We start from the raw sequence: 14853 nt of genomic DNA, 5'->3' as shown, positions 1-14853 counted from the left end.
ATTGCCTGAAGCAGTGTTTCTCAGCCTCAGCAACTTGAAGATGGGTGGACTTCAGCTCCTAGAATTCCTCAGCCAACGTGTGTGGACTTCAACTCCCAGAATTCCCCAGAAAGCGTGCATGCTGGCTGAGGAATTCTGGGAGTTGTCCACCCATCTTCAAGTTGCTGAGGTTGAGAAACACTGATCTGATGGAGAGATTTTGAGTGTATTTCTTTGCAAGGTCCTAAATCCAAAAATAGGCACCGTGCAATTCCCAGCCATATTCTGTTTGGTCACACGTTAAATCAGCCTCTATTCCAAAACTAGCCTCCAAACTGGATTATTAGAGAACAATTCAACCCTGACTCCAGCGCAGCCTCTGCCTTAACTGGAGAGAAGCCAAGCACATGACCTTTCCCCAAAGGCTGCTGGGAATTGCAGTTTATCGACAGGGACTGAAACTCCTTTGTTCGGCGCTGCCCAAGCACACCTCCACTTCCCCGGGAGCCCTGACGTCACGCCAGCCTCTAGAATCTCGCTCCGCTGTTATCCAGCCTCCAGGTTTTCTTCCCCCCCGAGAAGGTGGAAACGCTTCTTCGCTCTCCCCCGCCCCGCAAGCGAAGGGCGGGCCCTGCAGGGAGGCGGGGCCTGCAGGGAGGCGGGGCCTGCAGGGAGGCGGGGCCTGCGCGGGGCTCCTCCTTGCCGTGGGAGGCCGGGCGAGCGGGCGCGTGCGTGCGTGCGTCTCGGTGACGTCACGTGCGTGCGGCCTTCGCTCCGCTCTCCGCCGTCCCCCTCCTTCCTGCTTCCCCCTCAGAAGCTCTCGCGGCGCCGTCGCGCTCCCGGCGTTTCGCGGCCTTTCCCTTTCCCGCAGGCAGCGGCGGCGGTGCGGCCTTCCCCGGCGCGGACATGGCGAACGTGGCCGACACCAAGCTCTACGACATCCTCGGGGTGCCGCCAGGGGTCTCCGACAACGAGCTGAAGAAGGTCCGAGGCGGGCGGGCGGCCGGGCGGGCGGCCGGGCAAGCCAGCCGGGCGGGCAGGGGAAGCAGGCCCAGCCTGAGGGAGGGAGCGAGCGGCAGGGGGTTCCTGACCGCCGCTGCCTTCCCGGGGGGTCACTGGAGGCTTCGCCCGAGAGGAGGCGGCCGGGGAAGAGGCCGGGCGCCGGGCCTCGCCAGTGTGGGGGTGAGCGGAGGCCATCCGGGCCGGCCGGGGTTCGCCTTCCCGGGGGGAGGGGGCAGGCCCGCGGAAGAGAAGCTCGACGCCTCCAGGCCGGGCTGGCTGGGGAGGATGGGAGGTATGATGTGGGGCACCTGATAGGAAAAGATTGGGGAGGTCACTGGGGGGGGGAGGGGAGGGTGAAAGGAGGAAGGAGAGCTGCAATGGGGGGGCATAGGGGGCCAGGTAGAGAGGGGCAGCCGGGGGGTGTTGTATTTTGAGGATGGGAGTTGTAAGCTGTCAGGTAGAGAAGGATAGTGGGGGGTGTATGGATGAGGGATGGGGTGCTGGGGAGGATGGGAGCTGTAGTGTAAGCTGTCAGGTAGGGAAGGACGGTGGGAAGTATTATAAGGATGGTGTTTGGGTGCTGGCGAAAATGGGAGTTGTAGTGTAGGGTGACAAGAAAGGGAGTTTGCTGTGCAAGTTCATGGGGGAGGGAAAGGAGGGGAGCAGTGGCCTGATGAGCAGCACCCACTTTTGCCTCTTCCTCTCCCTCCCTAGGTTGGGGGGGTCACATATCACCTTCAGTCACATTTTTTCTCCACTTTGGTAAATATTTATTTAAGTAATTTTTGTAGCTACCCATCTTGCTGGGTTCTAACATCAAGCTGAGCCATGGTTTCCAGGCTGTAATGTCTGGATTTGTGATAACACATTAATCCCTAACTAAGCAACTCCATGGCTTTCTTTTGCCTTTTGTGTTTTTTGTACCAAGTGTTCATCTTCCTGTGTTTAGCCCTCACTCCAAGTATTCTTGAACTGCAGCTCCCAACATTCCCAACCAGAGCTATAATCAAGCATCTCTGTTTTGTCCCTTTGGGGAAGGCAGAGCAACATACACATATATACGTAACACCAGTTTAAATACCTGGTGCCCTACTCTGGAGTGGGAAGAATAGGGAAACATTGGGATTTTGCTTTCTGCTTGGCTTCCTCATTCCTTCCTAAGAATAGACATTCTGTACAATTGCCTTAAACAGTTATGGTGGGAAAAGGAAACCAGAATATATCTTTCTTCTTTTATTCTGTCCACTGTCTTGTTCTTTTGAGAGCTATTTTAGGGTGGCAAGAGACAACATGTCTTCCTTCTCTCCTAATTTTATAGGGTAATCTTATGATTGCTTTGATGACCCAGAAATTACTTTCTTTCGCTTCTCTCATCGCCAGTATCTTTTAGGAATCTTCCAGAAATTGTTTTCATCTTCTGATCACCTTCCCACTTCTTAGAGCAAGGAGGAGAAGAATGGGTTACCACTATATTTTTTTTTCCTTTTTTCTTTTCCTGGAAGTAAATTTGGTTGCTTAAATCTGATGTCAGCTTGGTTGTTTCTGTCTCCAGAATCGCCATCAGGCAGAGTTGTATGAACAGTCCTCTTGAACTTCTCAAGTGTTGCCAAAAGTAATTTCTAGTGATAGATAGGGAAATTATTAAATACAGTATTGTTTAATTCATAATTATTTTTCATTAAATCAAATCTAGTTTATTTTGCCCTGACCCTGCCCACTTTAGCGATTGCATCAGACTCTAACCTTGTCCTCAGTAGCTGACCCTTTCACTATCTGTGTATCCTTGTTTTTTGTAACAAGTCAACTCTGCACCCCTCTCACCCACTCCAAGGGAATGCCATCCCACAATAGAGTTTTCAACTGGTTAATCACCATGTCCTGCCTCTTTATGATGGGAGGGTGCTGCTGCTGGGAAAGAGATCCTAGACTTTGGGGAGTATTGTACCTTAATTGGTTTGGGCTGGATGTTTGTTATTGAGGAAGCAGGTGCATGGGAGGAATCACACAAGTGATAGGTCCTGAGGTCAACAGGAAAATAAGATCCCTATTGTGGACTGGGGTGGAAAAAAACCTTATTTTCTGTAGTATTTTGCCCCTGCCTATGAGCAAACAAATAGAGTTTGATATTCTATGATGTCTTGCCCCCTTTAAAACCAATTCTTAGGTGGAGGGTAAAATTAATTGTTCTTTGGCACTGGTTTTGAATACATCTGTTTGATCCTAATATGCCTATTGACAGAATACATGAATTAAAGATTTCATAAATGTGGAATTGAAGATGCATTCTTAAAAAAACTACACATGTGAATGAATTTATTTTAATATAGTTGATGTTAGGGGAGCAAGTTGAATACCTGGCCATTTAATCCTTTCCCAAGTTCATTGAAAGTGGTTAAATCTGGCATGGATATTCCCTCTGGTGTTTGCCAAAATGGAACTCTCTAGATTATATTATCAGTTATGGAGGGTTCCATTCCTAACTTCTAAAATGGTTGCTAACTAACAACTCTTGGGTTGTATCTCAATCTAACGTGCATTGCGCTAGTGTTATTCCCATCCTTTTGCTGCTTGTCTTTTTAGAAGAAAAGTTCAGCAAAGGTGAAGTAGAACACAAAGCTGCTTCACTTTTAATAGAAAAGGGAATGTTGGCATGACAATCTTCCATATACTTTGAAAAGAGGAGTGGTCTGTTCAGGATTTGTAACATGCTGAATGGATTTGGCTTCATTTCTGATAATGCTTGCAGTCCTTAAGAATAATTACCTCACATAAAACAGTAATTGGGATGCCATTTAAAATACTCCAAGGTCTTGGTCATGTTACAACAGCTGTAGCTTTTGTCTGAAGGCTGATTATTGGCACACTTTGTTAGTGAGGCTTCACCTAGGCATATATAATGGTTTGAACTGCTGATCTTAGGAAAACCTTGTTATTTCAGTGAACTGATTTAGCTAATCTTTGATGTAAATGATAGCTAGACAAAGCCCATGAATGATTATTTAGGAGTGAAACTAATTGACCATGTTTAGACATACTTATTGAATAAGTCATACTTCTTATACTTACCCTTAACACTAAGCCATAAACCAGGGTTGCATACCTTGAGATCCCCAGCTCTCTCTGCAGCCTTTGAGAAAGCCCCAGAAGCCTTCCCAAAGATGCTGCCAGATTGTAATTGTTAAGGTGATAGAATGAGAACATAAATGTTGTTTTAATTAAAATTGGCTGACATTAAATTAATGTCAATATTAATTATTTACTAATTTGGGAATGTTAATAAGGGTGAATTTTGTGGTAAATGGAAAAATGTATTCTAGGTTTGTAAGAAGGATTGCATCTTTGGAAGAGATTGAAAAATTCAAACACTTTTAAAAATAGTTGTGCAATTTTTCAAAAGGCTTAATCAATGTTAAAATTTTAGTTTGTACAGTTTTGTGAATAACGGTATTTAACTTAAATAGTATAGTGTGGTATCAGATATATCTATTTGAAATAGTTATACTTTTCTGCCTGAGGAAGGTGTATCTGAAATATCTTACACACTTAATGTCTTTAATGCTTTTACATCTCAAATTGATTTTGAGGCCATTCCTCTTTCTCCTGTGACACTATCAGAACCAGGTGTTTCAGGTGTCTGATAGAACAACCTAACAACCTGTCTGTATTTGGACAATACTCTTAGCTGGCTACAAACCTTGATTCCTGTTTCTGATTGATCTTCTGTATTCTTTTCGGTGGGACTTATACACAAGCCTTGTCCAGGGATGGAAAATGATTGGCCCTGCAGATACTGCTGAACATTCCTCATCAGGCCTAATCAGTGTGATTAATGATGAGGGATTGTAATAGCTACTGTTCTACAGTGTCTGGAAGACCACCACATATACTGTTTTGCATGGGAGTTAGATGTTTTACGTAGTAATATAAACTCAACTGCAAAAGTTGCATGGCTCTCTGCTAACTTCTTGCATTGGCTTCTTTTTGGTGTTTAGGCATACCGTAAGCTTGCCAAAGAATACCACCCGGATAAGAATCCAAATGCAGGTGACAAGGTATGATTTTTTTTCCTTGCAACTTGCTGCTAAAACAAATTTTGCACCTTAAACTGAGCTAGACACAACTGTGAATAAAATAGCATATGAATGTGTAGCCTATGGGTTGAGGAATTGACAAGAGAATCATCTGAAAATAAATGAACATTTACAATATACATTTGAAATATTTTTAAATAAATCATATGCTTTATTTGTAATAACATCTCTTATAAATTTGTTCAAGATGTCAGATGATCGTCTGCACTGTGAAATAAAAAGTGTTCAGTTTGATTTGAAGAGATGGCCTGGTTCAAATCTAGTGCAGTCCTAAAGCTCAGCAGGCCAAGTACTAGGAACTGCTTTCTCTGGGCTTTTATAAGCATAAAATAAGATGATTCCTGTATTCCTTGTAAGCTCCTTGGAGAACAGTGGCATACAGTTGTAATAACAGAAGCTGTTTTCATCTCCACCTTGTGCCAGAATGTTGGGAGACTGAGTAGCTTGCCCCTCACAGTTGTGAATCAAGGGAGGTGCTTGCAAATGGCAAATACTTAGATCAGGGTTTCCCAACCAGGGTTCCGTGGAACCCTAGGGTTCTGCCAGAAGTCACTAGGGGTTCCCTGGGAGATCACAATTTATTAAAAAAATTATTTCAAATTCAGGCAACTTCACATTGAAGAGGTTAGTTTCATTCTATATTTTTAGTTTAAGAACACTGTTCATGCATACAGACAGGCCTACACATGAAACGAATATAATAATTTTGTGACTTCTGGCCTACATTTGAGCCTGAATGTGCATGGGTTTCCCAAGGGCTGAAAAATATTTCAAAGGTTCCTCGAGGGTCAAAAGGTTGAGAAAGGCTGACTTAGATGCTTGAAAGCTAAGTACATTAAAAGAGTGGACCATCAGGTTAAACAGGATAAGCAGAGGAGAGGCTTATTAATGTAGATAATGCAAAATGTTAGATGCACAAATGAAATGACTTGTCTTGTTTTTGGAATTGGCATGCATTCACCTATAAAGCAGGAACCATTCCAATATTATGTATGGATGGTAACCTCTTTCCTTCTGTGCTTGTAATACTGGGAACTGAAAACAATAGTGTTTAATTGCTTTTCTCTTTATTTAGTTCAAAGAAATAAGCTTTGCCTACGAAGTTCTCTCAAATCCCGAGAAACGTGAATTATATGATCGATATGGAGAACAAGGCCTCCGGGAAGGTAGTGGTGGAAGTGGAGGAATGGACGATATATTCTCCCACATATTTGGTGGGGGGCTTTTTGGCTTCATGGGTAATCAGAGTAGAAGTCGCAATGGAAGAAGACGAGGTGAAGATATGATGCACCCACTTAAGTAAGTACCAAGCCAGTGTCCTTTTGTTGAAAAGTTGTTTAATTCACAATAGCCCTATTTGCTTAAGCATTTTTTTAAAAGCAGGAGCACTTGTGTTCTACTTGACTTTGTTCATTACTAAAATATCCATGCTGATTTCAGTTCTGGTGGCAGAGGTTGAAATCTGTGCTTCAGAATCTACAGAAGATCTGCTCATTTCCTGACTTAGCACAAATAAATGTAATTATTTGATGTCTTCCTGTGTGAATGTAGGTGTATTGGTGCAAGGGGATCACAGTAGGACTTAAAGTAGCCTGTTACGGTATGGATTATGCCAATACTTGGAAAATGAACCCTGTCTGCTCCGCAATGTCCTACCAAGCCATCTCTGGCTCACTGGATTTTTTAATCGAGTTAGGACTTTTATTCCCACTTGAAGAATTCAGCCTTGGATTAGGTGGTGGAAAAATAGCTGCTGGAAAATGGATGCATAGCTTTTACAGTGTTTATTTAGAATAACCTAATAGAGGGACTAAGCTTAAACAGTAATATAAAAGTTAAAATGAACATTATGGTTATATAAATTAGACTAAAACACCCTAACAAGTTTTAAAATTTAAGAAAGCCTGTGCAAATAGAAGTTTCACACTGTGCCAGAAGACTTTAGCCCCTATACCAGGCAAAGCATCCCAGGGTTAGGTTGCCACCTGCCACAAATCCCTTATTATGGGTTTCTGCCTCTTTCATCTCTGTGGGGTGGGGGATTGGAAGGAAGTCTCTGTCAGTCCGTTGTAGGCCAAATCAGAAACAGAAATCACAAAGATTCCAGAAATGCCTATTGTCATAGGGCATAACAACAGAATCTTGAAAGCCTGGCAGAGTTTCCTTCTGCTCCCTCTTATACCATACAGAATCAAGAGGGGGTTATTTTGAGTCTCTTTTTTTAATACTAATTTTATTAAAGTTTTATAATTACAACAGTAAAAACTAATAAAACCAAAAAAAGATAAAAGAATAAAGAGTAGAAGGTACAGAAAAGAGGAAATAATATAGAAATAGAAAAGAAAAAAATAATATAGTAAAGCAAAAGACTTTCATCACAAGTATAAACAATTTTAATAACTTATCACCTCTTAAAATACAGCAGATGATCTCTTCTTCCCATTTCCCATCTCTTATCTATAAACATCCATAAAACATCATTTCAGTCCTGGTATTAGCAAAAGTCCATTAAGGGTTACCAGAGATAACATATCTATTTTAACTTTGATCACATCATCTTCCTTCCTTTTACTTCTAACAATCTTAAATCCATTCAAATAATGTCATAGAACTGGATATCTTTTCATTTTTTCTTTGTCCCTTCTCACAAGATTCTTCAAAACTTTAACCTCTTTTGTAAATCTAATATAGGAAAATTGTCGAGGTCACTCTCTTGGTTTATTGTTTGTATATCCCTTTTAATTATTAAAACATCTGGTTTCTGTGTCCAGTTGAACATCTTTTTCCATCTCATTCTTGTAGCCTGTCATTTGTAAATCCACTTTCAACTCAGTCTCAATCTTGTCAGGTGAAATTTGTTCCTCTTTCATAACATCATTTAGGCACAGTCTCTCCATAGAGGCGGATGTCTCTGTTGACACTATTAAAATTAACTTCTTGGTCCATTGTTCAAAAATATCCTTCAATATGTCCAATGTTAGAATATTTTGCTTCATTCTGTAATTGTAAGTCAAGTGTTCTTCTCCTTTAATTGTAATCTTTAGTTCCCTCTAGAACTAATTTTTTAAAATCTTGTCTTTTTTTTTAAATTCAAAGCAAAAGCATTTTCCCATGGGGAGGACTCTTTATAATTAATTCCAAAATCTTATTTTAAATTTATGTGGACCCTTAGCCCATTTGTAACTTTCTAAAATCTAAGTTTTAATCACCCTTTTTCTGTTTATTCCAAAATAATTTTTTTAAAGTCTTTAAACTTGTAGTTAAAACTTCTTTCACTAAGAATTGAAGGAAACTCACCTAGTGCTGTAAAACATGTCAATCCAAAAGTTCCTAATAGCTGAAAGGCAGTTAACAAGTAATTTCTGAAAGTGATTAGAAAAGGAAGTAGGCAAACTTAGTGTCCTTTTAAAGGCACTGACCATGGGTTTAGCAAGATGGCCAGTCCCTCATCTCTCAGAGCTCTAAACCCACCAGAGACTGCTAACTTATGGTTTCCTCATGAGGAGCAACTGTCTGGAGCACTTGTGGGCAATCTCAAGTCCTCTTTTTGTCCGGAGAAGAATTATGAAAGAGCCGGTCTACTTGCCAACTCTTCATTCTGCCAAAGTTGTTGGCTTTGCTTTTCAGAGCTGTCTTCAATCCGCCATTCTTCCTCCAGAAGTCCTGCCATTTTGAGTCCCTTTCTCATGCTCCTTCCTTTTCCATGGCTGAGATGTCATTTACTTTCTCTTTTATTTGTTAATGGTCCTTGCATACCTGCACCTACTATCTCTGTTTTCTTTACTGTCTCTGAAGAGGGTCTTAGAAAATGGAAAGTTAATGTAGGAAAAAATAATCCTGGTCCAAATGGTTTACACTTTAAAAGTACCTTGAACATAATGTGGAAACTGAGTGGAAGCCAATAAGGGCAGGAGAGGTTTCCTTCTATACTACATTATTATTATTATTAATAAAGGTTCTGATCACAGCTGTTGATCCATGCCATAAAGTGGGCTAAATCTTCCTATCTGAAATTATTATACTTCAGGTAATAATGGCTAAGCATTAATTTCTGACTAATTATTTTATACAATATCAAAACTGCAAGGTACTTGGAGGAAGTAATAACGTTATAGTGAAGGACATTTCAGTGTTGTTAGGGCTTGATCCTTGAGGACTGAGGCGGCTTTATTTTGGACTCGAGAATATAAAACTTTAAAATACTTTGTGGGAACTCTTATTTGGTTATCCATTTGCTTGGCACTTCTAGGCAAGTGATGCAAAAATAAGACCATACCACTGAATCATCGGAGATTTGAATATTAAAGCCTCCCCCACACTTAAGGTAATTAGATACATTTACTGAGGGAGGGAAGCTGCATTTCTTAACAGCCCAATGAGCAGATCATAATAGACGGGAGGCTATCATGCTACCAGGTAGTGCATTAAAAATATGTTGTTCAGCATCTCTTTATAAAAACAGCAAAATGTTTGAAATTGATCAAGGCAAAGAAAAGCATTCACTGTATAGGACCAAGTAGGCAATCGTTGAGGTGGGAGCACATTTGAAATATTAGGAGTATGTGATAGGTGCACTCAAAGTGGCTGCTATAGAAAACTGCCTATTTGCAAATGAGCTCCAGGGTGGCCAGTCATGAAAACCTTCATCTACTAGAAGGTACTGTCCCAACTGGGATGTTGTCTGGCATCCCAGAGGGACTTTTGTGGGGCTCAAAGATACTTCTACTAAATACGTTAGTTCTTCGATATCTGGCATGTCTGCTTCCTATTTAATTTTTAATAAGCAACCTATTAAGTCAAGTGGAGCAGGTAATCTGAAAAATGTTGGGTGTGGATTGTGTCCAGGAGTCTCACATTCCCAGTCCTGGATATGTAAACATGGAAAATTCATCTAAACCATAGAAAATAATTAAGGCTTGGTAGGGTCTCCTTTGTGGAAGGAGAAAGAGTTCTGCTTTCTGACAGCATGGAAGTAGCAGGAAAAAGATGGCAAACAGTTTGTATGAAAGTGAGAGTCAGATCATTAATTCTGCCTGAGGAAACAGTGATGGTGGATAGCCTCAACCTTCTCCATGATGGTATCTAATTTGTAGTTACATTCTTCAGGGAAGCCAATAATCTCTGTAAGCTTTCCAGCACCAAAGTTTTTATGGCTGGCTAGGGAATTCTGGGAGTTGAAGTCCACACATCTTAAAATGGCCAAGGTTGAGAAAAACTGCTGTAACCTTATAATAAAAGTAGTATTAGTGTTCCTGGTGTTGGTTTCCTGGTCTGGACTGCCTTGAAGGGTTGATATTTTTTGTGTTGAAAGTGGTGCAAAAGAAAAACAAGCTGTGCCACAGAAGTAAATGTAAAATCAACACAGCACAATAATCCTGGTTGTGCTGCTTGAGGATGGAAGCAGCAGAGAATCAGAGAGGGAGAAGAGCGAAATTAAATGGCTAGTACAATATTGTTTTGGACCGAACACCTGAAAAGGAACCCATCTCTGAATGCATTGCTACATTGGCTTTTCTTCAGTCTCCCCTCTACTGCTGTAATATATTCGAAATATGCTTATCTTAAATTTTGAACGCAGCGGTGGTCAAACATAGGTAGAATGGCAGGATGTATCTTTAAAAAAATCTTATAAAAAATGCTCATTTAAAGCCTGCCAAGTAGCTTACTGCCAACACTAATATAAGAAAAATTCTGTTGTTAAAGAATAGTTCAGAGTATTTCAAATTACGAACTGTCACTAGGTACTTGAATGAAAGTGATTGTTCTAAACTAGTTCTTAAATACTGATACAAATTAAGGATAGTAGCTGTAGGTTTGGATGAGTTGCTAGCACAGGGGAAAGGTTGTGTAGATAGCCATCTGCTTTATCTTGACCTACATTTGCCTCCACTGAAGAGCTTAACAAAGCACTGTAATTAGTTTTGGGATGTTCCAAGTCAAATGCCTGCTGAACAATTAGACTCAGGTGACGTTCTATCTCAGTGTTAGGTCCGTGACAGGATGAAGTAGAGAAGATTCATCAGTTTTCCCATGCTTGGAGGAAATGGGGTTTAAATGTAGTCATGGTGTATGGTTATGGGTTCAGAGTTCCTATGATGGCAAGAAGATGGGAGGTATCCGTAATCTTCAACTTTGTAGCACATTCAGCCACAACAGTCCTTAGGCTGCGTGGGCCGCTTTGAACAAGTAGCAATCATATTTGCAAGGCTGCATTTTCGCTCCGTCAAAGAAAATGTGCAGTAATGCAACTATTTAGATTTGCACCTGTAATGTGTTAAAATAAGCTTCTTTTCTCCTTAGAGTTTCTTTAGAAGATCTATATAATGGAAAAACTACCAAACTACAACTTAGCAAGAATGTCCTTTGTAGTTCATGTAATGGGTGAGTTGTTTTTTAATTCATCTGCCTTCAGAGATTACTTATTTCAAAGATTGGTTCATTAATCATTCTAACAACAATACACGCCCACATAAAATGCACTTGTTTGTATAATGGGAATACTCTACTTTTCCAACCAGAGTACCTGCATAATACCTGCATCTCAGTTCTTTCTTTGGCCCTTTTAAATTTCAAAGTGGGCCTCCAATTGGTGTCCCATCTGGCACTCCTGCTTAGCTTCAGTGGTTGCTGTCTTCTTGGTGCTTCCAGGCCTGCAGTCAGACTCAAAAGATCATAGTGTTTGTTTGCCTTCTTCTCTCTCTCTTGGTACAGTCAAGGGGGTAAATCTGGAGCAGTTCAGAAGTGTGCAGCTTGTCGAGGCCGAGGCATGCGTATTATGATCAGGCAGCTGGCTCCCGGGATGGTTCAGCAAATGCAATCAGTCTGTTCCGATTGCAATGGAGAAGGTAATCCAACCAGTTCTTCAGTGAGCCCTGGAGAAAGGAGGCGGCCAAAGTATTTAGGCGGGCTTAATCCCATTGTTACCAGATAAGTCAGTTAATGCTCAGGATACTACAGTGCCAGCTTCAGAAATTAGTGAAATAAAAGGTTCATAAACATTTTGTACTTTAGTTGGGCAAATAGATTGGTTGCCTTGCGCATCCTAATGGTATAAATGATAGACACAGAAGCTGGATGGTGCTCACCAAACCGGCCATCTGTGCATTTGAAGTCCTTTGATGATTCAATAAACTGGGTATGGCATTGCCCTTGGCCTAGTTTATCTATCACAGGATTAGTGGCACTGAGATACAGCAGAGAGGGGTTTTTTGCTTGTTTTCAATGAAAGCTATTGGATCAGAAGTCCCACACTGCTATTGCATTATGATACTTAAAACTAGGTTTGGCGTGATGTAGGATAAGGGTGACAACCTTTGAGGGATCAAGGCCACATTCAGAAAGTGAATGTATTCAAGGAGAAAGGGGGGAGGGGTCAGAGCAAGAAAAATCCTGCCAATATTTAGTAAACATGTGAATAAAAACACTTTTTTTGCCACCAGAGACATCCTGTCAATTTTTTCCATAAAGTCTAAGCAGATAGGACAGTCTCTTCTCCTATACATACATGATCTCTCTCCTAAATATGAGGGAGCAAGAATGTTTTTGCCCTGTGCATTGCTGTGCACTGCTAATTTTTGCCAGTCCAGGAGGGAGGGACTTGGGAGGATGCACCCAAACCTGGGAAAAGGAAGCATATATGGAACAACCATTGCTGATCCAGGAGTTGGGACATCTGTAGCTTGAATTTGCTGCTGCTTAAAATAAACACAGGTGTGAACATGCTGTCTCTTTTTAGGAGAAGTTATCAATGAAAAAGATCGTTGTAAAAAATGTGAAGGGAAGAAGGTGATAAAAGAAGTAAAGATCCTTGAAGTTCATGTAGATAAAGGCATGAAGCACGGGCAGAGAATCACCTTTACCGGAGAAGCTGATCAAGCCCCAGGTGTGGAGCCAGGTGATATTGTTCTCCTGCTTCAAGAAAAGGAGCATGAGGTAATGATGGCTTGAGTTGCCAAACCAACTTTTGCTAAATGACACTGGAACACTTTGAGTGCTAATGTTTGGGGTAGCAAAACTTCATTAAATGCGAAGTCTGGAGAATGGTGGCTCACCTGGACAAGAGTTTGAGGAATCTAATATGGTTTCTTAAGATTGCCAGCATCTGCCTGAAGCGTTGTAGTGCCAAGTGGCAAAAACAAAACCCAACTCTGCCCTTCTCGCCCTTCCTCCAAGGTGTTCCAGAGAGATGGAAATGATTTGCACATGACGCACAAGATAGGACTTGTTGAAGCACTGTGTGGCTTTCAGTTCACATTTAAGCACCTTGATGCACGTCAGATTGTGGTGAAATACCCCCCAGGAAAAGTAATTGAGCCAGGTAAAACCCTTTACTGTTTTCTGAGAGTTCTCCCATCTTAAGACATTTTGAAGTATTTTTGCATCTGTTTTTGCCCAGAGAGAAATAACAAGCTGCCCTTCATTGACCGTGTTCCCTTTTTTTTCACTCTAGGCTGTGTCCGGATGGTTCGAGGGGAGGGAATGCCACAGTATCGCAACCCTTTTGAAAAGGGTGATCTTTATATAAAGTTTGATGTGCAGTTTCCTGAAAACAACTGGATTAGCCCAGAAAAGCTTACAGTAAGTATGCAAAGCAGCCCACTAAATATTCTCCTCTTGAAGGGTATAGGATTTTCACACCTCCTCTCTGCATGCAACTAAACCTTAAAATAAGTGCAATATTTTTTAAAGAGTTTTCCCTCCCAAACACAGGAAAGGTAACATGCCCTTGCCCACTTCACATCATTGCTCCACCTTCTCCAGAAATATTGGGGGGGAGGGGCAGCCACATCACAAAGCATGAGTGAAGGACAAGCTATCCTGTTGAAGAAGCAAACTAGTATAAACATTGGGGGGCATAGAACGACAACATCATACACCACTTTCACCACTTTCCTTGCCATATTTCATTTTTAGGAACTTGAAGATCTTCTGCCTGCCAGACCAGAAGTTCCCAACATAATTAGCGATGCAGAAGAAGTAGACCTTCAAGAATTTGACACCACTCGTGGGTCAAGCGGTGGCCAGAGGCGTGAAGCCTACAATGATAGTTCCGATGAGGAAAGTGGCCATCATGGACCGGGGGTGCAATGTGCCCATCAGTAAAAATTCTGTCCAGGGCGGGATAAGGGAAGTTACACATGGATTTTTCTCTTCAAATTTTGCCTGAATTGTTTTCAGCAACACGGTTGGATTGTCTAAACAATGCACATGAGCCCAATGGACATATGTTGCTGTATGTGTAACTTTTAAATTGGTCCATAGTATCTACAGAGTGTATAATTTAAACTAACTACAAAAAAAGCTTACATCTTTTTTTTTTTTTGACTGTTCTGTAGCAGAATAAAGGCACTTGAAAGGAAGGTGAGACTCTCTCCTTTTCATCTGGGTTAAGTTTCAGTCCTTGTATTTGTGCTTGATTTTTACCAGTTTTGTGTAGATTTTAAGTTCTCTATTTTAAATTCAAATTCTACATTGTAAAGTTTTGTGTAAAAATTTGTCCTGAGGCTTGGTATTTGGCTGCATCTGCATAAGCTGCTACAAATAGAATAAAGACATTCATAGCCTGTATCTACCACTTTAGATGCATGGTAAGTAAATTGGTTTTGGCACACAGGGGAATAGAACTGATGGGGAAAACCATGGAAGATTTAAAAAAAGTGGTTGTAAGAGTTTTTTTACCATCTTGTGAAAAGGTTTCTGAAACTTAATAAAAACCATTGGTGTATGATGATACTTTTTGTAACTGCTTTCTTTCAGTCCACACCTAAAATTAGGCCTTGAA

General features: G+C 41.2%; 1 protein-coding gene across 1 annotated transcript; it reads left to right on the top strand.

Annotated features, from left to right (window-relative positions):
- Positions 1 to 770: 770 nt before the first annotated feature.
- Positions 771 to 14802, top strand: DNAJA2 (DnaJ heat shock protein family (Hsp40) member A2). Its single transcript, XM_063312691.1, has 9 exons — positions 771 to 963; positions 4974 to 5033; positions 6148 to 6371; positions 11373 to 11453; positions 11784 to 11917; positions 12808 to 13004; positions 13245 to 13389; positions 13522 to 13649; positions 13986 to 14802. The coding sequence occupies exons 1-9, from the start codon at positions 886 to 888 to the stop codon at positions 14172 to 14174; spliced, it is 1236 nt and encodes a 411-aa protein (XP_063168761.1). The 5' UTR covers positions 771 to 885; the 3' UTR covers positions 14175 to 14802.
- The last annotated feature ends 51 nt before the right edge of the window (positions 14803 to 14853 follow it).

This window comes from Candoia aspera, chromosome 11, assembly GCF_035149785.1.
Source record: "Candoia aspera isolate rCanAsp1 chromosome 11, rCanAsp1.hap2, whole genome shotgun sequence".
In the NCBI taxonomy this organism is placed as follows: Eukaryota; Metazoa; Chordata; class Lepidosauria; order Squamata; family Boidae; genus Candoia; species Candoia aspera.
This window is presented reverse-complemented; position numbering and strand designations above follow the sequence as displayed.